This window comes from Chrysemys picta, chromosome 25, assembly GCF_011386835.1.
Source record: "Chrysemys picta bellii isolate R12L10 chromosome 25, ASM1138683v2, whole genome shotgun sequence".
Classification (NCBI taxonomy): Eukaryota; Metazoa; Chordata; order Testudines; family Emydidae; genus Chrysemys; species Chrysemys picta.
In genome coordinates, this window is record NC_088815.1 from 10,978,066 (window position 1) to 11,001,303 (window position 23,238).

At 45.7% G+C, this 23,238-nt stretch overlaps 1 protein-coding gene across 1 annotated transcript; it reads left to right on the plus strand.

The window, feature by feature from the left end:
- The first annotated feature begins 3,645 nt into the window (after positions 1–3,645).
- LOC101943966 (hippocampus abundant transcript 1 protein-like) lies at positions 3,646–22,887 on the plus strand. The gene is made up of 12 exons (XM_008168803.4): positions 3,646–3,879; positions 11,366–11,461; positions 12,955–13,017; positions 14,584–14,711; positions 15,272–15,386; positions 16,224–16,442; positions 17,181–17,294; positions 17,925–17,996; positions 18,564–18,676; positions 19,034–19,131; positions 19,798–19,961; positions 20,057–22,887. Exons 1-12 carry the CDS (start codon positions 3,796–3,798, stop codon positions 20,264–20,266), a joined length of 1,476 nt encoding a protein of 491 aa, XP_008167025.1. The 5' UTR covers positions 3,646–3,795; the 3' UTR covers positions 20,267–22,887.
- Positions 22,888–23,238: the final 351 nt, after the last annotated feature.

The following is a 23,238-nucleotide window of genomic DNA, read 5'->3' on the forward strand; positions in this document are numbered from 1 at the left end:
ATCAATGGAAATATTTGTTGTCATTTGCATGTCGTTTGCATCGGTTTCAGTCGGAAGCTAGGTGATTTTCACAGAAAGTGCAAGTACACTCTGGACTATACAGAGCTGAAGGCCCTGCTTTTTCAGTTAAGTGGTGACCCAATGACCACATTCAAAGAGCGAGGATAATGTGCCAACAACCGATGTCTGCACGCTGTGCCTGCGTCATCTTATGCTCCTATGAAGGTTGTGGCCAGGCCGGCTCCAGCTTTTTTGCCGCCCCAAGTGGCGAAGGCAAAAAAATAAAAAAATAAAAAGCCACGATCAGCGGCACTTCAGCGGACGCTCTACTGCGCTGCTTCATTCTTAGGCAGCAATTTGGTGGCGGGTCCTTCCCCCTGAGAAGGAGTGAGGGACCCGCTGCTGAATTGCCGCCGAAGACCCGGACATGCCACCCCTTTCCATTGGCCGCCCCAAGCACCTGCTTCCTTTGCTGGTACCTGGAGCCGGCCCTGGGTGGTGGTGTCTCTGATGCTTATCAGTCTAAAAGGCGAAAGGATTAAAGTATCTGAGGACAGTTTCTTTCCAAGAAAGTAACAATTCAAACATTAACAACAAGGAGTCTGGTGGCACCTTAAAGACTAACAGATTTATTTGGGCATAAGCTTTCGTGGGTACAATTGTTTATCTTCTTTTGCTTGGAATGTTAGCCACCCTATTTTAGATTCTGCCAGGTACCGTGGTGATGGGGGCCTTAGCAATGTGAGTATAATGATCGTCGTAAAGGGCTAGATTGTGACACCTTTAACTGATCACAGTAACAAGTCACCTACACAGGGAACAACTATTTAATAATGGGCTCCTCGGTCTAGTAGACAAAGATCCAATGGCTAGAAGTTGAGACTAGACAAATTCTCACTGGAAACAAGGTGTAAATTTTTAACCAGGAGGGAAATTAACCATTGGAATAATTTATCAAGGTTATGGTGGGTTCTCCTTCACTGGCAATTTTTAACAAGTATAGATTTTGTGTTTGTTTGTTTTTTAGTATATGCTCTAGGACAGGGGTCGGCAACCTTTCCAAAGTGGTGTGCCGAGTCTTCATTTATTCACTCTGATTTAAGGTTTCGTGTGCCAGTAATACATTTTAACGTTTTTAGAAGGTCTCGTTCTATAAGTCTATAATATAGAACTAAACTATTGTTGTATGTAAAGTAAATAAGGTTTTTAAAATGTTTAAGAAGCTTCATTTAAAATTAAATTAAAATGCAGAGCCCTCCGGACCGGTGGCCAGGACCCGGGCAATTTGAGTGCCAATTAAAATCAGCTTGCGTGCCGCCTTTGGCGCGCATGCCATAGGTTGCCTACCCATGCTCTAGGAGTTATTTTGGGGGAGGTTCTATGCCTGTGTTATACAGGAGGTCAGACTAGATGATCACAATGGTTCCTTCTGGCCTTGGAATCTCTGACTCTGATGAGCACTTTCTCACATGGGTCCTGCTGAAGTTACATGGAGGTTGAGAAGGTTTCCTTGTGGTGCTTCATGCTAAGTAAACCAGGGCTTGGCATGCAGATTTAACTGCTCTCCCTACTTGAGGATCTTAATCCTCTACCCTCTCCAGCTTTTCTGCACTACATTCCCTTCTTTTGTGACATGCATATCTCCCTTTTGTCCCGCTGGCCCATTGCCCATTCTCTTAGTATCACGAGGCTTGTTGATGATTTGTTTGTTTGGGCTGAAGGGCAGGGAGGACGTGCTGTTGATTATTACTTGTGATCATTTCTAGCACAATGCTTGTGCTTTACAAAAGACAGAGTGCTGCACATTTCCCTGTCTCAAGGAGCTTATGTAACCCACTGTAGGACAGTGGGGGTCTTTGTCCCACTCCACCAGCTGGTGTAGAAGTTAAAAGCCCATTACAGCTGACAGCTATTACAGTTACTCCTTTAGCTCCAGTTTATGCTTTTTAGTGCTGAAAATCACAAGTGAAACACCCTGCTGTCAGCTCAAACAGGCTATACTCCCAGGCTGAGGGCAACAGGTTCAGGTAGGGGAAGGCCTGGAGAACCAGTAAGAACTGAGGAAGCATTTGGGGGAGCAGGTTGAGAGAGACAGGGCTTGGTGGGCAACAACTGGGAGACTTTGCCATGTACATAACTGGCCTCAAACCAGACAAGGGATTCTGTACAGCCCACACACATCGCCTTGCAGATGAATCCAAGCCATTTCTTGATAGAACAAAATCTCATGGAAGGGGGCTTCACGCAGTGACACTGTAGTGCAAAGGGAAGAGAGGAGAACTGAACTAGCCAAAGCCAGAAGAGATCTGGTGGAGCTTTGGTGGCAGAAAGAGGAGGTAGCTGTCTGGAAGAAGCCATCTCAGCTACTCTGAGGGAGCTCTAGAGGAGAAAAACCACAGCTCAGCAGCTCCCTAACTCCTGCTCAGATGGGGGATTCACAGTGGTACCCACCAGAACCCAGATGCTAAAACTAAACTGCATTCAGTGGAGCAGACTACAGCGGAGAGGACTGCTCCTGGTATGCAATGCTTCATCTTGACTCAAGTGGGCTGGAGGTACAGCCTATGAGGATGGTGGCCTTCCCAGCGTGCACTGCTCCATCTTGTTCCTCATGTATGGCACATGGGGATTAGGGCTCCCAGCATGCACTGCTCCATCATGAGCTCCATGTACAGCTCCCAGCATGCACTGCTCCATCAGACTCTCCATGTATGGCACTTGGGGATTAGGGCTCCCAGCATGCACTGCTCCATCAGACTCTCCATGTATGGCACTTGGGGATTAGGGTTCCCAGCATGCACCTCTCCCTCAGTCCAATCCACTTGTGCAGCCCATTTACCACTCCCTCCCGCATCAGTTCAGTGGCACCCTCATGTCCCCCCACCAACCAGGTCACTGGCACAGCACAATTCCCTCATTTAGGTCAGTGGCACAATTGATCAGTGGTACAGCCTTTACACCCCCCGTTGGTGGTACAGTCTTCCCATCATTGACAGTGGTATAGGTCAGTGGTACAATCCTTCCCATCTCCACCACCCGTAGATTAGTGGAACAGCCCGATAAAACTGTTCAATCTGAGCGACCGTTTGTGACCGTTATCCAATAGTTCCACCTTTTCCCCGCCTATCTACAATCTAGTCCAATCGGAGGGCCAGACTCCTTGATGCACAGGTGTGGATGAGCCAATCCCATGGAAGGAGAGAGAAAACGAGGCTGTGCTGGGGCGCCCGCCGCTGAGTCTTTTCCCCGAACAGGGCAGAGCGAAAGATCGCGCGGAGCTCCGCGATAGGGACGTCAGAAATGATTGACGGCCACGACAGCCAATAGCATGTTGTATTTGGGGGTGGCGCGTGAACCTGGGAGAGGCTTTGAGTCTAGAGAGGGCGGGGCCTGTGGCCTGGCGGGCGTGGCACACGGTGGAATGGACGGATCCGGAAGGCAGCTGGGGGCGTGGTCTCGGCCGCGATGGGGTGAGGAAGGGGCGGGAAGAGCCTGTTCTGGCTGCGCGCGCAGCGGGCGGAAGCGGCTGAGGAGGCGCGCGCTGGCAGGCAGGCAGGCGGGCGGCGCCGCGGGGAGGGTGGGGTTGCCCTGAGGAGCGGGCCGCGCCGGGGAGGACGCAGCCGGACGGAGCGGGCCGCCGCCGGCGGGATGGTGTCGGCGCCTCCGGCGTGAGGCGGTCCCGGTGGCCCTGAGTCCTTCCCCCCCTCCCCCCCGGGCTCAGTCTGGCCCGGCCCCCGGGGGGAGGATGGGGCCGCAGCGGAACCCGGGCAGCAGCAGCAGGGCCCCGGCCTCACCATGACCGGCGAGAAGAAGAAAAAGAAGCGGCTCAACCGCAGCGTCCTGCTGGCCAAGAAAATCATCATCCGGGACGGAGCCAGCGTGAGTCCGCCGGGGGGTGGGGGAAGGGCGGGAAGCTGGAGGGGTCTGGCAGCGGGGGGGGGGCTTGGCTCCAGCCGGTTTCCCGGCCCATCATACACCTGCTGGGCATTCGCTTCGCTGGCTGGTGCAGTATCTCCCCCGCCCTGGCCCTCCCTGAGGGATCCCTGGGAGGTGGGTGAGCCGTGGGCAGCACTGGCCCCGGGGTGGGCAGCACTGGCCCCGGGGTGGGCAGCACCAGCCTGGGGTGGGAATCCCAGATGGCAGGTAGAGCCCTTGTGCTGTTTGCCCCACGCTGGGGCCATCTCCGCGATCTAATCTGGAGCCATTCTGTGTGGCTCTGAAGCTTGGATCTCACCGGTGTAGTGGTTCCAGTGGAATGAAACCAGCTGAGCCAACCTGTCCAGTGGATTGTGTCTCAGAGTAGCAGCCGTGCTCGTCTGTCTCCGCAAAAAGAACAGGAGTCCGTGTGGCACCTTAGAGACTAACAAATTGATTTGAGCATAAGCTTCCGTGGGCTACAGCCCACTTCTTTGGATGCATAGAATGGAACATATAGTAAGGAGATATTTATACATACAGAGAACATGCAAAGGTGGAAGTACCCATACCAAGTGTAAGAGGCTAATTAATTAAGAGAAGCTGTTATCAGCAGGGGAGAAAAACTTTTGAAGTGATAATCAAGAGGGCCCATTTCGGACAGTTGACAGGAAGGTGTGAGGATACTTTAACGTGGGGAAATAGATTCAATTAGTGTAATGACTGATTGTGTGTGTATTTGGGGCTTGCATGCTTCATTGTGTTGGCTGACACTTAGGTTTGGATAGTTTCAGAGTAGCAGCCGTGTTAGTCTGTATCCGCAAAAAGAAGAACAGGAGGACTTGTGGCACCTTAGAGACTAACAAATTTATTAGAGCATAAGCTTTCGTGGACTACAGCCCACTTCTTCGGATGCATAACGAAGAAGTGGGCTGTAGTCCACGAAAGCTTATGCTCTAATAAATTTGTTAGTCTCTAAGGTGCCACAAGTCCTCCTGTTCTTCTTTTTAGGTTTGGATGTTGGGCCTTCCGTTGAGAAGTGGTTTTGAAGTAGGGCAAGACCAGCACTGCAACATCACCAGATGCTACCAGTATATGCCTATAATGCAGATTATTACTCTCTGCTGTAGTTAAATTTTAGCACCATGCTTTGTATTTTAGACTATTCGTGTACTAGATACACCAGAGTATAAGATACTGAGTGGTGAGCTTTTTCCCATCGTGTTGACCTTCATGGAATCCAAGATATTAAATTGTGGCCTCCTCCCACCATGCTAGTTCTCATGGGACCCAAGCAGTCATATCTGTAAAGTAAATGCCTGTTTCTGAGGCTAATATAGCACCCATAAAACTTTCCATATGGCAGTTATAGCACTGCACTGGGGGACAGTCTACTTGGGTACAGCGATCTCTCAATATATTTTGAAGCAGATGGACCATCTTCCTATTTCATCAGACTTGCTAAACTGGTTTGGACTAGTCAAAACGGAAAATACTTATTTAGGTTGGAAACAACTCAAACCTGAACTTTACGTGTATTCTTTCTTGTAAAGTAAGAGATTACTCTAAACCAGTTTGACTTGCGACACTTAACGCTGAAACAAACTTGGAGCCATGGGACTCATAGGGTTACTAATAGATTGGTTTTGCTAAATCCCTCCCATTAACAAATATAAAATGTCTGAACATCTGTTTGATTAGTGGAGTGTTCTCTAGGCAAACTACAAACAGTGGGAATTGAACACTTGCAGTAAACAACACGAGGAACAAGATGAGGGGGGGAGGGCGGCACTAAGCAAGGTTAAAAGCCAGTAAAATGTTAATTATTGTGCTATTTCCAGGGGTGTCTACAAGCACAACCAGAGTGAGTCATTCAGAACAGTAAAACGTGTGTGAGGTCAGTCCTGGAAGTAAATTTCACCTGGTGCTTAGTGACCAATGTCCCTCTACAGTGTAACCTTTAGTCCTTTGTTGAGAGTTTGGGAAGCTGGTTTAAGCATTGAAAGATGAACCATATAAATAGGTGGAAGATGCAAAAAGCTGTAGAACAGGAATGAAGGTTTTCTGTTTGTGTAACTGTACGCCAAATGCTAACAAGTTGTTGTGGAATTGTTCAGATTCCAGACACCGTTCAAATACTGTGACTAACTGTTAGCAGGCATGGTGGGTGAAATCATTTCCCAAATATACAAAAACCTGTAGGAGAACACTTCAACCTCCCTGGCCACACAATAGCAGATGTAAAGGTAGCCATCTTACAGCAAAAAAAACTTCAGGACCAGACTCCAAAGAGAAACTGCTGAGCTCCAGTTCATTTGCAAATTTGACACATCAGATCAGGATTAAAGAAAGACTGTGAATGGCTATCCAACTACAGAAGCAGTTTCTCCTCCCTTGGTGTTCACACCTCAACTGTTAGCGGAGCACCTCACCCTCCCTGATTGAACTAACCTCGTTATCTCCATACTGATTTATACCTGCCTCTGGAGATTTCCATTACTTGCATCTGAAGAAGTGAGGTTCTTACCCACGAAAGCTTATGCTCCCAATACTTCTGGTAGTCTTAAAGGTGCCACAGGACCCTCTGTTGCTTTTTACAGATTCAGACTAACACGGCTACCCCTCTGATACCTTCCAAATATTATTCTTCCTGACATTGTTCCATCCACACATAGCATAACGGCAACCCATGTTAATGAACCACATTAAATTGATTTAAAAGGTTATATTTATGCCATTGTCTGGCCTAATGTAATACACTGATTTACTACATATGATCATGTCTTCTATTGACTGGCTCCACTAACTATAATAGCCTGCTACTTACAGCTAGAGAACTTATGGCTTTAGCCCAGATGTTGGGGTTTGTGCTTTTGGTGCTGAATGTCCTGAGTTCAGTGCCCACTAGCAACAGATTTGACCACAATTTGTTCCATTAGTATGGTTCTAAAATAAAATCTCTATTAATGCTAGACCGGAAAAGGGGATTTGCAACAACCAATAGCTAATTGTGGTTAATGCTCATTTCTCCAACATGGTAATTGCACAGTCCAGACAAATAAACAGTGACAAGTTTTTAAAGTGCTTGTACACAAATGCTAGAAGTCTAAATAATAAGATGGGTGAACTAGAGTGCCTTGTGTTAAAGGAGGATATTGGTATAATAGGCATCATAGAAACCTGGTGGAGTGAGGACAATCAATGAGACACAATCATTCTGGGGTACAAAATATATCGGAAGGACAGAACAGGTCGAGGGCGGTGGGGAGTGGCACTATATGTGAAAGAAAATGTAGAATCAAATGAAGTAAAAATCTTAAGTGAATCCACATGTTCCATGGAATCTCCATGGATAGAAATTTCATGCTCTAATAAGAATATAACATTAGGGATCTATTATTGACCACCTGACCGGGACAGTGATAGTGATGATGAAATGCCAAGGGAGATTAGAGAGGCTATCAAAATTAAGAACTCCATAATCATGAGGGATTTCAGTTATCCCCATATTGACTGGGAACATGTCACCTCAGGGCGAAATGCAGAGACAAAATTTCTCTATACTTTAAATGACTGCTTCTTGGAGCAGCTGGTACGGGAACCCACAAGGGGAGAGGCAGTTCTCTATTTAGTCCTGAGTGGAGTGCAGGATCTGGTCCAAGAGGTAACTATAACAGGACCGCTTGGAAATAGTGACCATAATATAGTAACTTTTACATTCCTGTGGTGGGAAGAACATCTCAAGAGCCCAACACTGTGGCATTTAATTTCAGAAAGGGGAAGTATGCAAAAATGAGGGGGTTAGTTAAACAAAAATTAAAAGGGACAGTGACTAGAGTGAAATCCCTGCAAGCTGCATGGACACTTTTCAAAGTGTCACCATAATAGAGGCCCAACTTAAATGTATACCCCAAATTAAGAAACACAGTAAAAGAACTAAAAAAGAGCCATCGTTGCTTAACAACCATGTAAAAGAAGCAGTGAGAGATAAATAGGCATCTTTTAAAAAGTGGAAATCAGATCCTAGTGAGGTAAATAGAAAGGAGCATAAACACTACCAAATTAAGTGTAAAAATGTAATAAGAAAAGCCAAAAAGGAGTTTGAAGACCAGCTAGCCAAAAACTCTAAAGGTAATAACAAAATGTTTAAGTACATCAGAAGCAGGAAGCCTGCTAAACAACCAGTGGGGCCCCTGGATGATCGAGATACAAAAGGAGCGCTTAAAGACGATAGTCATTGCGGAGAAACTAAATGAATTCTTTGCTTCAGTCTTCGCGGCTGAGGATGTTAGGGAGATTCCCAAACCTGAGCCGGCTTTTGTAGGTGACAAATCTGAGGAACTGTCACAGATTGAGGTGTCACTAGAGGAGGTTTTGGAATTAATTGATAAACTTAACAGTAACAAGTCACCGGGACCAGATGGCATTCACCCAAGAGTTCTGAAAGAACTCAAATGTGAAATTGCGGCACTACTAACTATGGTTTGTAACCTGTCCTTTAAATCAGCTTCTGTACCCAATGACTGGAAGATAGCTCGTGTAATGCCAATATTTAAAAAGGGCTGTAGAGGTGATTACGGCAATTACAGATCGGTAAGTCTAATGTCCATACTGGGCAAATTAGTTGAAACAATAGTAAAGAATAAAATTCAGACACCTAGAAGAACATAAATTGTTAGGCAAAAGTCAACGTGGTTTCTGTAAAGGGAAATCGTGTCTTATTGATCTATTAGAGTTCTCTGAAGGCGTCAACAAACATGTGCACAAGGGGGATCCAGTGGAAATAGTGTATTTAGATTTCCAGAAAGCCTTTGACAAGGTCCCTCACCAAAGGCTCTTATGTAAATTAAGCTCTCATGGGATAAGAAGGAAGATCCTTTCATGGATTGAGAACTAGTTAAAAGACAGGGAACAAAGGGTAGGAATAAATGGTGAATTTTCAGAATGGAGAGGGGTAACTAATGGTGTTCCCCAAGGGTCAGTCCTAGGACCAGTCCTATTCAACTTATTCATAAATGATCTGGAGAAAGGGGTAAAAAGTGAGGTGGCAAAGTTTGCAGATGATACTAAACTGCTCAAGATAGTTAAAACCAAAACAGACTGTGAAGAACGTCAAAAAGATCTCTCAAAACTAAGTGATTGGGCAACAAAATGGCAAATTAAATGTAATGTGGTTAAATGTAAAGTAATGCACATTGGGGAAAAATAACCCCAACTGTACATACAATATGAAGGGGCTAATTTAGCTACAACTAATCAGGAAAAAGATCTTGGAGTCATCGTGGATAGTTCTCTGAAGACGTCCACGCAGTGTGGAGCGGCAGTCAAAAAAGCAAACAGGATGTTAGGAATCATTAAAAAGGGGATAGAGAATAAGATGGAGAATATATTATTGCCCTCATATAAATACATGGTATCCCCACATCTTGAATACTGCGTACAGATGTGGTCTCCTCGTCTCAAAAAAGATATACTGGCATTAGAAAAGGTTCAGAGAAGGGCAACTAAAATGATTAGGGGTTTGGAATGGTTCCCATATGAGGAAAGATTAAAGAGGTGAGGACTTTACAGCTTGGAAAATAGGAGACTAAGGGAGGCTATAATAGAGGTATATAAAACCATGAGTGATGTGGAGAAAGTGAATAAGGAAAAGTTATTTACTTGTTCCCATAACATAAGCACTAGTGGCCACCAAATGAAATTAATGGGCAGCAGGTTTAAAACAAATAAAAGGAAGTTCTTCTTCACACAGCGCACAGTCAACTTGTGGAACGCCTTGCCTGAGGAGGTTGTGAAGGCTAGGACAATAACTTGGTTTAAAAGAGAACTGGATAAATTCATGGAGGTTAAATCCATTAAAGGCTATTAGCCAGGATGGGTAAGGAATGGTGTCCCTAGTTTGTCAGGGGGTGGTGATGGACAGCAGGAGCGAGATCGCTTGATCATTACCTGTTAGGTTCACTCCCTCTGGGGCACCTGGCATTGGCCACTGTCAGTAAGCAGGATACTAGGCTGGATGGACCTTTGGTCTGACCCAGTAAGGCCGTTCTTATGTTCATGCTGTATTATAAACTGGGCCCTACGAAAGTTCTTGTTGCCAGTTCTGCTGTGATCCAGGCTGCTTAAATTGTTCTGTACTCTCTGAAGGGGCCTACCTGTTGCCCAGAGTTCATAACCTCTGCTGCTCTGTTGAGGCAGCATATAGTTTTCTAGCATGAGTTGGGAGAATACATGTATTTTTGTTTTGTCCAAGTGACAAAAAGATCTAATTGCAGAGTTTTGGTTGAAAGGGTGTAATGGAAGGATGTGATATTTCCCCTCACAGAAAGAAGTTCTCTCTTCCTACCAAGACAGTGTAATGGGATGGAGGAATTAAATATCCATGCAACTTGCACTTTTCTCCAGCATTGCTGGCATAATGTCACCTTCACATTTTGTAGCAACAGAGAAAGGGTTTGTCCAGTTGTTGGTGTAGACTAAAAATAACTTCATTTAATGACCATATTTCCCTTGGGTGTTCCCTGTTTTGAAGGTGTTTGTCTTTGAATCAGATTTACAACCTGTTTAAAGGAAGCATCTTTAATAGAAACTGTTAATACAACTAGGGTCTCAGAATCTACTTGTCTTCTCTTGCTCTGTTAACCGTTACTCTAATCTGTAGCTCCCCTAGAATAATTCTGCTAATATTTGAGGTAACAGCAGGCTATAAATTTCAGCATACCTTTCACACTGTGCCACAAATAAACTAAATGGGAAGCCCATTCATCTACTTTAGAAAAAACACACACACAAGGGCTGAGGTTTTCCACAGCTGACAGGAAATTCTGACATTCAATTTCCATTCAAATTCATGGGAGTTGTCTTAATTCCTTAGTTGGCTTTGAAAATTTTAAACAGCTTGGTTGAACAACAGATGTACTTTATAATGTATCGGCACTGGTCTTGGTGCTATCTGTGCTTTCTAGTGTGTTAGTCATGTAGGCCAGTTGCACTAAAATCCCCTCTTGTGAAAGTCATGCTATGCTTTTGAGTGTTTGATCTGTGCGATTCCCTGACTCAGCTGAGTTCAACTCTGTTTGCTTTCTACACTCCCTTGTGACTCCTGTTCTCCGTAAGCCTGTGACCTTGCAGGTACACCTACACAGCAAAGGAAAACCTGGGCTAGTAGCTGAGATTTAGCACCTGGGGAAATGTGTGTTTCTGTAGCTAACTCCTCTATCAGCATTTGCAGGGAAATTCAATTGCCTCCCTTCGGTTGTCCCCCAGGAGCTAAGGGGAAGACTTTCAAAGGCACAAAGGACAATTAGCTGCCCCGTTCCCATTGGAAGTCAGTGGGAGTTGAGCATCTACCTGTCCTTTCTGCCTTTGAAACTCTCCCTCTATATGGCTATGAATTTGTGCCCCAAACCACTTTTCAGATTTCAGGGCATTAACATGTTTTTTCCTTCAGCGACAGGGGATTGGAGAGCCCAGTGTGTACCATGCGGTGGTGGTGATTTTCCTGGAGTTTTTTGCCTGGGGGTTACTCACTACCCCTATGTTAACGGTGAGTAACTGACTCTTGCTGAGGGTAGCATGGTGGAAATGCTGAGGTTGAGGATTTCAGTGAAGATCTGGGTACAGTTTGGGTTTGAAGCCCGAGAGGCAAAACCTAGGATACTGTATCTTATATCTGTAGAACTCATTCCGAAAAGTACTTTACACAAAGGAATTGCTGCAGCCATCTCTGGAGTGGAACATGGCAATTGTTTAAAAGCACATAAGAACGCTGCTTAGTAATTTAGGACGGAGAATGAAGAATACATTATTTGAAATGGAATAGGGGATTTAGTGAGGGAGAACTTAAGAACCCAAACTTGAATTTGGCCAGAATTTCTCATTTAAAGCTCGGGTACTGGTGAAAAGTGCCATCTTTAATTGAGCAAGGCCGTGATGCTTTATAACTCCTCCAATGACTGCACCTTTCACACAGGGGCTGGGACATTGGTTTAGTACTGATTTAGAGGTAGGGTTGCCTCTTTCTGAATTACCAGCAGCATCCCCTGCACTGTCAAGTCCTGTCCAATTACTGACCACATCCAACCTTGCCAAGATCTCAGCTGGGGGTGACAGACTGTCATGCAAAATTGTTTGCAGTGTTGTTGTAGCCATGTTGGTCCCAGGATATTAAAGAGATAAGGTGGGTGAGGTAATAAAATGTTTTATTGGACCAACTTCTGTTAGTGAAAGAGACAAGCTTTCGAGCTTACATAGAGTTGTTCTTCATATCTGCGCTAGATGACCCTGTGATGACCAATATAGGCGACAAAGGAAATGCCACAATAAAACCAAGAACAAAAGGTTAGTTTTATCAAAAGAACTAGAATTCCCAACTCCGATATCTATCTTGAATTTGAGTTAAGTGACTGGAAACTTCCAAGTTGGCAGCTTCAAGAGGGATTTTCAGCTTTCAGAACTTATTTTCGGCAGCTGGTGTGACAAGTCACATTAGGGTTTAATGTACCGTGAAGATCTGTGAGCTGATTTCTGGGATCTAGGTAATTTCCATACAAAGAAGGTCTTGTTCACAAAGGCCCTTAGAAGTACATTTACTAGTATAAAATGTAAGTCAAGTAGATAAGGGGTACAAAAACAAGAAGAGGGTGATCAGGAAACACTTATTGAGTTAAATGAAGCAGAAATAGGGATTAGGCAGATGGGGCAGAGATGGAGAAATGTTTCTGTCTGAAATGGCCTCCTAGTGTTAGAGAAACTTGGACATGAGCTCACCCTTACCCAAATCCAACACAGTCACACGTCTCCCTGTGACATAACTGTGAGAAGTGGCTGCCTATGTCACTGATGAGGAAACAAAAGGGCTCCATATATTTTGTTAGCAGAGCATGTGTGTACTGTGATTGTGGCATGGGAATAGAAGTGTCAGTGCTGTGGGCAAATATGGACTGCAGGCTTATTTAGTCTCATTTGATGTGATCCTCCTGGCCTTTAACAGCAGAACTTGGTGGAGGATCTGTAAAATTGTTGACTTGGTCTCCACAGGTGTTACACCGGACTTTTCCTCAGCACACATTCTTGATGAATGGCCTGATCCATGGGGTCAAGGTAAGGAATTATTTCCTTCCATTTTAAAGAACCAATGCTATAGAAACACGATGGGCCAGACCACCTTACCACCTGGGCTTTGTTCCAACCTGAGAACAATGGAAAGTCATTATAATCAGAGTGCTGTTTGGTGTGATTAGTCCAATCTATAGTGGGTAAGTGGCCACCTTATTGGCAAGCCCAGCAGAAGGGTAGTTCTGTTTTCATGCCCGGTTGATTCTCTGTGTGCTAACCCATTTAGGTATTTTCTTCCAGAATAGCACTGACAGTCTGCTGGATAGCCCAGGAAGCCTGAACTTCATGCCATAGGCGCTGACTCTGTGGGTGCTCCAATCCTGGAGCATCCGTGGAAAAAATTAGTGGATGCTTAGTACTCTCCAGTAGCCAGCTCACCACCTCTGCCCCTCCCCTCCCCCAAACGCCGTCTCATCCACCAGCAGCCCTGCTGATCAACTCCTCCCCTCCCCAGTACCTCCCGTCTGCTGCGATCAGCTGTTCTGCGGCATGCAGGAGGCACTGGGGAGGGAGGAGCGGGGACAGGGCGCGCTGGAAAGTGGGCGGGAAGAGGCGAGGTGGGGGTAGAGCGAGGGTGGAAAGAGGTGGGTGGAGGTTTGGGAGAAGGGGATGGGGCTTGGGGTGGAGCACCCCCAGGGCCTGGAGGAGACCAGTGCTTGTGCCTCATGCTGTGCTTACAGCTAAGAACACTCCACAACAGCATGAGAACAGCCTAGTGACCAGATTCTAGATAATAAGAAAACCAAAAAAGGTGGTATTGTTATAGCTCTCGAGTAATGGAATTAAAAACAATGTAACCGTGATCTAGAAACTCCGCCATCCCACAGTAGATTGGTGATTACAAAGTCACGTAGCAACTGGTGAAATGGTTTTAGAATAGTCCAACACCTGTGGAGGAATTGCAGAAGCTGGCAAGAACTAAAACAAAATATTTTCTAATTTGCTTGGTAACGTGGCAGAATTGGTCATTGGGCTGGGCATCGGTATTAGCAGGAGCACCCCAATTAAAGGAGCATGACTGTCATTGAAGGATGATTTTTCTCAGGTGTGGGGCTGCTCAGACAATCTCGTGTGTATGTTAAGGTGCTCATTCCCCCATTTTGTCACGGGTGTGAAAGATTTGTAGATATGGGGAACTTTGACAGAGGCTGAACGGACTTGGCCTCTCTTCACATCCAACCGGTCTCAATCTAGAGCCAGAGCTTTCCCTGAATTGCAACAAATATTGACATTTTGGAGCTTTGCCAACCTCTTCAGGCAGTGGCAACTCCCTGCTGCACAAATAGACCTGGAAAGACCACAGCTGCAGACTCCGAGCACTGAGAAGGAAAATAATTTCTGAGCATTTAGCAGTTTTTCCAGTATCGAGATTTCAGCCATCTAATGAAGTGTCCTGTTTTGGTAACCTCGCCACCTCCTAGAAATCCAGTACAGTGGATTGCCAGCTCCTCTTGTTTGTATTGGTGACATTACAGCTCTTACTCTCCTATTGCCAGCCAGAGAAAGTGGCTGTGGGATTTGTACCTGGTGTGAACCCTTCTCTTCTCCTAGGGTCTGCTGTCCTTTCTAAGTGCCCCACTGATCGGTGCTCTCTCCGATGTCTGGGGCAGGAAATCCTTCCTTCTCCTCACTGTGTTCTTCACATGTGCTCCAATACCTCTCATGAAGATCAGCCCATGGTGAGTCTATGCTTGGAATGGAGATGATGGGAAGGTGCAGTGATATGGGAGGGATCAGTCCAGAAGATGAGTGAGAGCGTCAAAGAGGAATTTGGAGGTGTAGTCACCTGAGATGGTGGAGTTAGGAGTATCTGGAGGTGCAGTGACTGGAGGAGATTGGAAGTGCTTGTAGGATGAAGAAAAGGAGCCCGAAGAGGCACCATTTCCTTGATCCAGAGCTTCCTTCACACACCATTGGATTCCAACTCCAGTCAGAAAGAAATGCCTTCTCCTAGTGTTTGCTTCCACTACTAAAAACTGCATCAGTCCTGAGTCGCATTAATGTTCCCTTCCTGGGTGGGATACTACCAGAGATGGGTCTGGACTGGGGTTTTAAGCCATGAAGTAAGTGCTAACCCGAATAGAAGCCCAATGGCATTTCTGAGCACTTCCGGATGAAGTGAAATGAAATGAGTTGAAGCAGAGGTGTGGAGAACAGACTGTAGTTCAGCGGCATTAGGCTCTTGTGGTTTTTTTCATGTGGTTTCCTCTAACTCTGCCCCCGGGAACATCTCTTGCAGGTGGTATTTTGCTGTCATTTCCATGTCTGGCGTCTTTGCTGTCACCTTCTCTGTGATTTTTGCCTACGTTGCTGATATCACACAAGAACATGAACGCAGTACAGCTTATGGCTTGGTAAGGACTCACATCATTAGTTGATTCCCCAAAGGGATTCTCCAGCGCTCCAGAATTCAGAGAGTTGGAGAGGAGGGGTGCAGGACCATCTTAAGAGTATCCTCCCCATGGGTATTGCACACAGGACTTCTGCATTCCTCACAATCCAATGTGTCCATTGCTGGTTCCATGCCTGACTCCAAATGGAGCAACATGTTTAGAAACCAACCCCAGAGCTTGGTGCTGTGAAACCTGGAATCCAGCTGTATTGTCACTTCCAGTCCTTTCTCCAGCCTCTGGCACTACACCACGCTGGCTTCCATGCAAACACAAATAGAACAGTGGCTGTGCACCTGTGGCTTCTGCTAAACTATTCTTGCATAGTGTTATAATAGGATTACTGAAAACGCCTTAACCAGAGGCATCTCAACCAATACTTATCACCCATTGTCATGACCTAGCCTCAACTCTACCAGGGGGGAAATACCATATTTCTGTATTCCACAATTCTGGAGAACCTGCCCAGATGGTCTGGCTACTCTATAGGTGGTAAAAAGAAGAACAGGAGTACTTGTGGCACCTTAGAGACTAACAAATTTATTAGAGCATAAGCTTTCGTGGACTACAGCCCACTTCTTCGGAAGAAGTGGGCTGTAGTCCACGAAAGCTTATGCTCTAATAAATTTGTTAGTCTCTAAGGTGCCACAAGTACTCCTGTTCTTCTTTTTGCGGATACAGACTAACACGGCTGTTACTCTGAAATCTATAGGTGGTGGAGCTGATGGCCTTGGATGACTCTGGGGGAAAAAGGGTAGGCTCTGGCCAAAAGATACAACTAATATTTGTATTGTGCTGCAGGTGTCAGCCACTTTTGCAGCCAGCCTGGTAACAAGTCCGGCGATTGGCGCATACCTGTCCCAAGCCTATGGTGATACGCTGGTGGTGGTGCTGGCTTCAGGGGTTGCTCTACTGGATATTGGCTTCATTCTGCTGGCTGTGCCAGAATCTCTGCCGGAGGAGATGCGCCCTGTGTCCTGGGGAGCTCCCATCTCTTGGGAACAGGCAGATCCATTTGCTGTAAGTAGTTTGCTACTGGCAATTTTTCACTGCAATTTAACTTCTAGATCTATTTCCCCAAGTTCCGTGTTGGCTCTTCGAACAGGAGGGTGAAGATAAAAAGGGAATCATTTTGCAAGAGGCAAAGGATGTGAATTTAGACATGATTGTATCAGGTGCAAGGATGATGATGTCTGGCTGTATCTTTATTCACTGCTGGGTAATGGGTTCCGAGTGTATATGGCTACGTAGTGTCTAAAACCAGCTTCCAGTGTCCCTGAAGAAAGTTCATCTTCTTTTGGTGGCAATAACTGATGGTGTGAGTGTGCAACTCCTATTGCTTTGCAGTTGCACTCTGTGTAGCCATGCGAAAGACCTAGCATGTTGCTGCTTCTGTTAGCCTGGGGGAGTGCTGGTTGGGTCCCTTGAAAGGGTTATCTTGCTCATTTGTTCCTCCCCTTCGTCTCACTTAGGAGTCCCTGCCCATATTAATGTTCCAAGGAGAGCCAGAGTTACAGAAATCTAGCTGGATTCTCTGCGATGCTCTGCATTAGCGGGGTGAAGTTTCCCACAGCTGGGAAGCTCTTCACGGCAGAAACAATTTGGTGCCAGGCTGACTGATCTGTCATACAGATGTGTCCCACTGGTGTGCAGAAATTCTGTTGCAGAACAAGCCCTTCCAGGGTGCCCAGTGTACTAAGCAACCTATGTGTTGGGTTCATATCAGAGGGAGCCTAATGGTCCTGTTTGTTTCTCCAGTCTCTCCGCAAAGTGGGCCAGGATTCTACTGTGCTTCTCATCTGCATTACTGTTTTTCTCTCCTACCTTCCTGAAGCCGGCCAGTACTCCAGCTTCTTTTTGTACCTACGACAGGTCAGTCATTGGAGTTAGACTAAGATATAGGTTTGGAAATCAAAGGTTTGTAGTGCGTGTTGTAGTCTCATGCATTTGTTTTATTTCCTTCCTGACTATGCAGTATGGGGCAGCAGCTTCCGCGCAGTGATCATGGGCTGGGGGAATTTGCAGCTTGGCTGCACACCAGCAGCCCTGGTTTGCTGCTGCTGACCAGAAGCTCTTTCTCAATGAGGGTGAAACAGTACCAGTAACCTGCTTCCTCTCTGTTAGAAAATGTAGGATCCCCATGAATGCTGGTTAACTGCGCAGCCCTTATGTGCCTTGCGAATGCAGTCCCCAGACTAATCACTAGGCACCTGCCCTGGACTCTGTGCTTACCCCACCTTGTCACCTTCTTCAGGCACTTAGGACAGCGTATCCATTCACTTAGTTACTTCTTTAGCCCATGGAAACCTCTTCCATCTTGTCACTGGGGAGGCTTTGATGTTCACTTTCCCGTGAGGAGGTGGAGGGTGAAGTTGTGTAATGCTCAAGCTACTGATATGTAGTATCAGTAAGCACTAGAGATGGCTCTCATGGCGTGGCTTTTCTCAGGTACAACACAAAGCCCTTTGCCTGAAATAGTGTCCCCTTCTGATGTCTTTGCAGGTCATTGGATTTTCCTCAGAGACTGTGGCAGCCTTTATTGGTGTGGTTGGAATCCTCTCCATATTGGCTCAGGTGAGAACCCATTTTCTGGTTACTACACTCAAACCCCTTGGTTATGAGAACTCACAAACATGTATGACATTGAGGATTGGATTGGCAACTTCCAGAATCCTTTTGTGAAGCCGTATGCTTTTCCTCTCCTGGAATTGACACCTCCTCATCTATTATTGGGAGTGGACTACATCCACCCTGATTGAATTGGCCCTGTCAACACTGGTTCTCCACTTGCGAAGTAACTCCCTGCTCTCCATGTGTCAGTATATAATGCCTGCATCTGTAACTTTCACTCTATGCATCTGAAGAAGTGAGGTTTTTACTCACGAAAGCTTATGCCCAAATATATCTGTTAGTCTTTAAGGTGCCACCAGACTCCTTGTTGTTTTTGTAGATACAGACTAACATGGCTACCCCCTGATACTTATCAATGTATGTTACTAGCTGCAGGACAGCCTAGGGGCCTGACAAATCTGGCAGTGAGGAGAGTTGCCGCCTCCTTTCTTCATCACTTTCTTGTCCAGTGTAGCTGCCTCCTTTCTCCCCACTGTAGTTTGATAACATCATCTCATTGTCTCTTTCCAGACAGTTGTGTTGGGGATTCTCATGCGTTCAATAGGAAACAAAAATACAATCCTCTTGGGCTTAGGCTTCCAGATTCTACAGCTTGCCTGGTACGGCTTTGGATCGCAACCTTGGTAAGAGTGGGTCAGCATTATTCAATAAACAATTGGCACATTTCTCATCCCTCCCCTCTTTGGGCAGCTGTTTGTGTCCAGTGCAGTTGTGCAGTGTTCTCCATTTGGCCACCAGAGGGAGATATGTCTGCTCGTCCAGCCTTAGTTTGCAGTACTCCTTTTGTATGGAAAGCTCTTCTCCTTTCTGCTTAATGCAGTGGTTTTCAACCTGTGATCCACAGACCCCTGGGGGTCTGCAGACTAGTCTAAGATTTCCAAAAGGTTTTCCACCTCCATTCGAAAAAATTGTAGCGATCCGCAAATGAAAAAAGGTTGAAAATCGCTCGTTTAATGGGCCGATTTCTCTTTCTCTTGTAGGATGATGTGGGCAGCGGGTGCTGTGGCTGCCATGTCCAGTATCACTTTCCCAGCCATCAGTGCCATGGTGTCCAGGAACGCAGACCCTGACCAGCAGGGTACGTCACACTGGTTGAGCTTCTCTAATGGTTGGATTGAAATTCATCCCGCAGTTATCCTGACAAGTTTTCTTCTACTTTTACATCGGTGGGGAGAGAGCGCTACCAATACTGTAGGGAAGATAGGGGTATCTCTCTAACCCTTCGAAATCCAGTGAACATCTGGACACACCCTGTGCAGCATCTCTGTATGGCTTCACAGCTGTATGCCAACCACCCTCCATGTTAATTCTCTGGTGTGTACAGCGTGAGTGCTCTTAATGGGCACCTATACGCTCAAAAGAATATAGGATTAAGAATACAGTTTATTAGGTATACTAGTTTCTAGGAACTAGTTCACACTGTCAGCCTATCTAGACTGGTATCTGCCTTTAACAATACTTGACGCTGAGGAAGGGTCTCGTAAAACACTCCATAATGCTTATGTGCAACATTGAACAGCTACTCGTTTGAGGTAGGGAGGAAATTCCTACTTGACCATCCACCTACCTTGAGTTTGTGCCCTGAATCCTGAGGTCAGATTGCCTCTAATTCAACCTCCTATGTTCATCTGTGAGTTGTGGACTTAATCCTGTTCTTGTGCAACAAAGGTTGTCTTGCCTATAAAGAGATGCCCTTGAGAAAGCTGGAAGCTTATGTCTTCCCTGTCTTCACTTTTTCTCTCAGGTGTGGTTCAGGGGATGATCACTGGAATTCGGGGGCTCTGTAATGGGCTGGGGCCAGCTCTCTATGGCTTTGTCTTCTACCTGTTCCATGTGGAATTGAATGAAATGGCTGAAGTGGAAACCCTGGGTAAGGCCACGAAGGTCATGGTCAACCCTACTGATGAGGTATCCTATCCAGTTTCATCACTTGCTTTTGTCTGTCTGTCTTCCCACTTCACTGCGACTTGCAGCATTAATCGTTCCTGTCCTTTGCTTTACAGAGTAGCATTATCCCGGGGCCCCCTTTCCTCTTTGGAGCATGCTCGGTCCTGCTGTCGCTCCTAGTGGCCTTGTTCATTCCAGAACACAATCTTGCATTGAGATCGGGCAGCCATAAGAAACACAGCAATGGAGCCCAGACCCACACCCACAGCCCACAGGCTGGAGGATCAGATGGCAAGGAGCCCCTGCTGGAGGACAGTAGTGTATGAGGGGAGAACTTGAATCTCTTGCTTATCAACTCCAAGCCAAGGATGGACTGTACCAACTGGAGTTGGGGTGAGAGTGGGGGGAGGTAATGGACTGTACCACTAACAGCTAATGAGGGAGGGAAAAACTGTCCTTCAGAGCCAAATACATCCAGCTGGTGCAAAAAATGAGATCGTACCATCTGGTGCTGAAGGAAGAAGTTCGACTGCACCATGTGAAGGGATGGTTCTTAAGGAAAACCTGCTTTTGTATGTGAATGGTGAACTTCACAGTGTCGCCTGCCATATATTCACCTTGCCAATGAACGTGAGGAGCCAGAATTCTATCCCTGCTCTTTGATATAAACTAAATGATCTGACAGCAAGAGAAAACCGAGGCATCAGTTCCTTGTCCTTTTCCCCCAATGTAATCAGTACTAGCCTCTGGCCCATCTCTGCTTGATGGGCTAACCTACTTCAGGCTGAGGACTGCAGGAGCGTAGAAGTCACAGTCCAAGCCTGTCTACTCAGCTCCTGCTGAGAGTACAAGATGGGCTGATACACTAAATACAGAGCAATGTATGTGTAGAATAGACCAGTCAGTCTCCAGCTGAGTAGATCCTTACTTCTTGAGGATCTGATGAATCTGCCTATTCCAGCCCATGTGACAAATTCAGACCAAAAACAATTGTATTTCAATGTTCTGGAAGAGGTGACGAAAGGTAGGAAGTAAAGGTTCAGCTGTCGCTGTCCTTAGCTCACATGGGAGTGAGTGACTGGGTGATGAAAAGCCAGTCGTGAGTTACGAATTTCTTGTTTTGGAACAACTACTCTTACTTAAATGTAGTGTTTTGTCTGCGCTTCCCTCTTCTAGAAGCAGATTGAGAGGCTCAAAATCTTTCATGGAACTGGAACATTAGAAAACATGCTTCTCTGAGAGAGTTCAAAGAAATGGCTTAATCCGTGTTACGCACTTTTATAAAGCATATTTCTTCCCCCAAACTGCTGCTATCAGATATAGGAAGCACCTGATGATGGCTGTCTGGGAGTTACAGCTCAGATGGCGCTGCAGCCATTCTGCTCAGTCCATCAGCCTGAAAGGCTGCAGCCCAAAATTTGCATTATAACTGAATATATAGATTTGAATCCAACATGGCATTTCTGAACCTCCTGCAGGGCACAGCCATCTTGCTGAAAAATGATGTCTTAGTGACCTCAGCTGTTGGGTTGAGCTCAGAGCAGCAGAGTCAAGCAAAGCCTCAAAACCTGATGTGGGAAAAGTTAAGAGAAATGTGCATGTTTGGTGTGTCAGGGATGCTTAGCTATTTACAAATACATAAAGGGGCATTCAGAGAGGAGAGAAATCAATTATTCTTATCAGTCTGCGAAATCAGAATCCGAAGTAATGGGCTTGAGCAGTTACAGGGAAAATATAAGTCAAATATTAGGAGAAACTGTAAGCCAATTGACACACAAGCAATAGAACTAGTTAAGGGAGCTGTGGATTCATCCACTGGAAATAGTCAAGGCTTGGACTAGAGCAGATGCGATGCAGTAGCTCTCTCGTTATTGGGAAAGTCTTCTGTCTTGTGGTTTGGGTCAGTTACCTACCACAGATCTGTGCCAGCAGGAATCTTAGCCTCTCAATTCATTGGGAACAGGAAATCACAGCTAACCTGTCTAAACACAGCTGCGGAGATCAGCTCCTAGAACGTTGCTGTCACAAATACCCACTTGCAGCAAGGCTCAGAAATGCCATTGACTTCTCAATGATTTTAGAGCTGGTGAGAGATGCCAGGTGGAGAGCCCTGGCGACTGAAGTCCTCTAACCTCACAACAGGTACGGTACAGGGACCGGCACTGCAAGCTTCCCCATCCCTCACTCCTGAGGGACTGCTTCAGGGCTTGTGGGGAGTTCAGGCTCCAGGGCTCATTCAGTTTATGGCCTCTTGTGAGGCTACCAATGTGGGACCAGTTAATGTCAATGGTGTCAGCAGTTTTGGGATGTGGACAGCCATCCAGTGGGAAGTGGACTGAGAGATACAAAATGAATTTCATGTAGGCTATTGAATAGCTGTTGGGTAGTAACAGCTCACTGTTCCCCTAGATAGGGTTTGAGCTAATGACTTAGTATCCATTCACCCAGTCCCCTGAGTCAGCCAGTTATAAGAAACGGTAATATTAATTAAAACAAATATAATTCACAATTTAGAAACCATCTTTATCACCAAAGGCCCCAATCCTGTAGTTGGATCCATCGTCTTATGCCTCTGCAAAGGCCAGGGAGCTTCAGGGGAGCAGTGTGTGAGTGCAAGAGTTTGCCTGCATGGATCCGATTGCAGGGTTAGGAATAAGCTAGCAGAAAGCTTCACTGAACACAATAGCTCCAGTTTTCTCAAGGCTTGTCCTTGTTCATTATCAGGAACATCTGGTACTGTCCACGCACAGCAAAACCAGATCCTAAAGGAAATCACCAGGTTTAAATTCCTTTTCCCCTGTCCAAAAATCCTTGCTCTGTGGAATACTACAGCTATAGGGTTTTTTTTGTTTTTAAAAAGCCATTTTGTGAGTACAACAAAGTAAAACTGCCAATTCATACTCTTATGTTTTGTATTAAAATTGGCTGATGTGCTTTTCTCCCTCTCCTCCCTGAAAGTAATCAATACAATTACCCTGGTCACACTGAGGCAATCAGAACTGCAAGGTAAAATATAACTGATGAAACACCACAAAATAGACTGTAAACTTAATATATAATATATTATAAATTCTATATATTTTTTAAAAAAAATCCTTCCCTTTATTTAATACCTTAGCTTATTAAAACTGACATGTTCTGAATCTAATTCCCTTTTCACTGTTGATGCTGCCTGTGGCTTTTTATTGGTCCTTCACTCTGCTTGGATAGGGAAACTAGTCTGGTTAGTTTCACTTGGGCCTTAGTAACACATTGTGGTGGTGTTTTGAGTTTCCAGCACTGCAGCAAAGCACTTAAA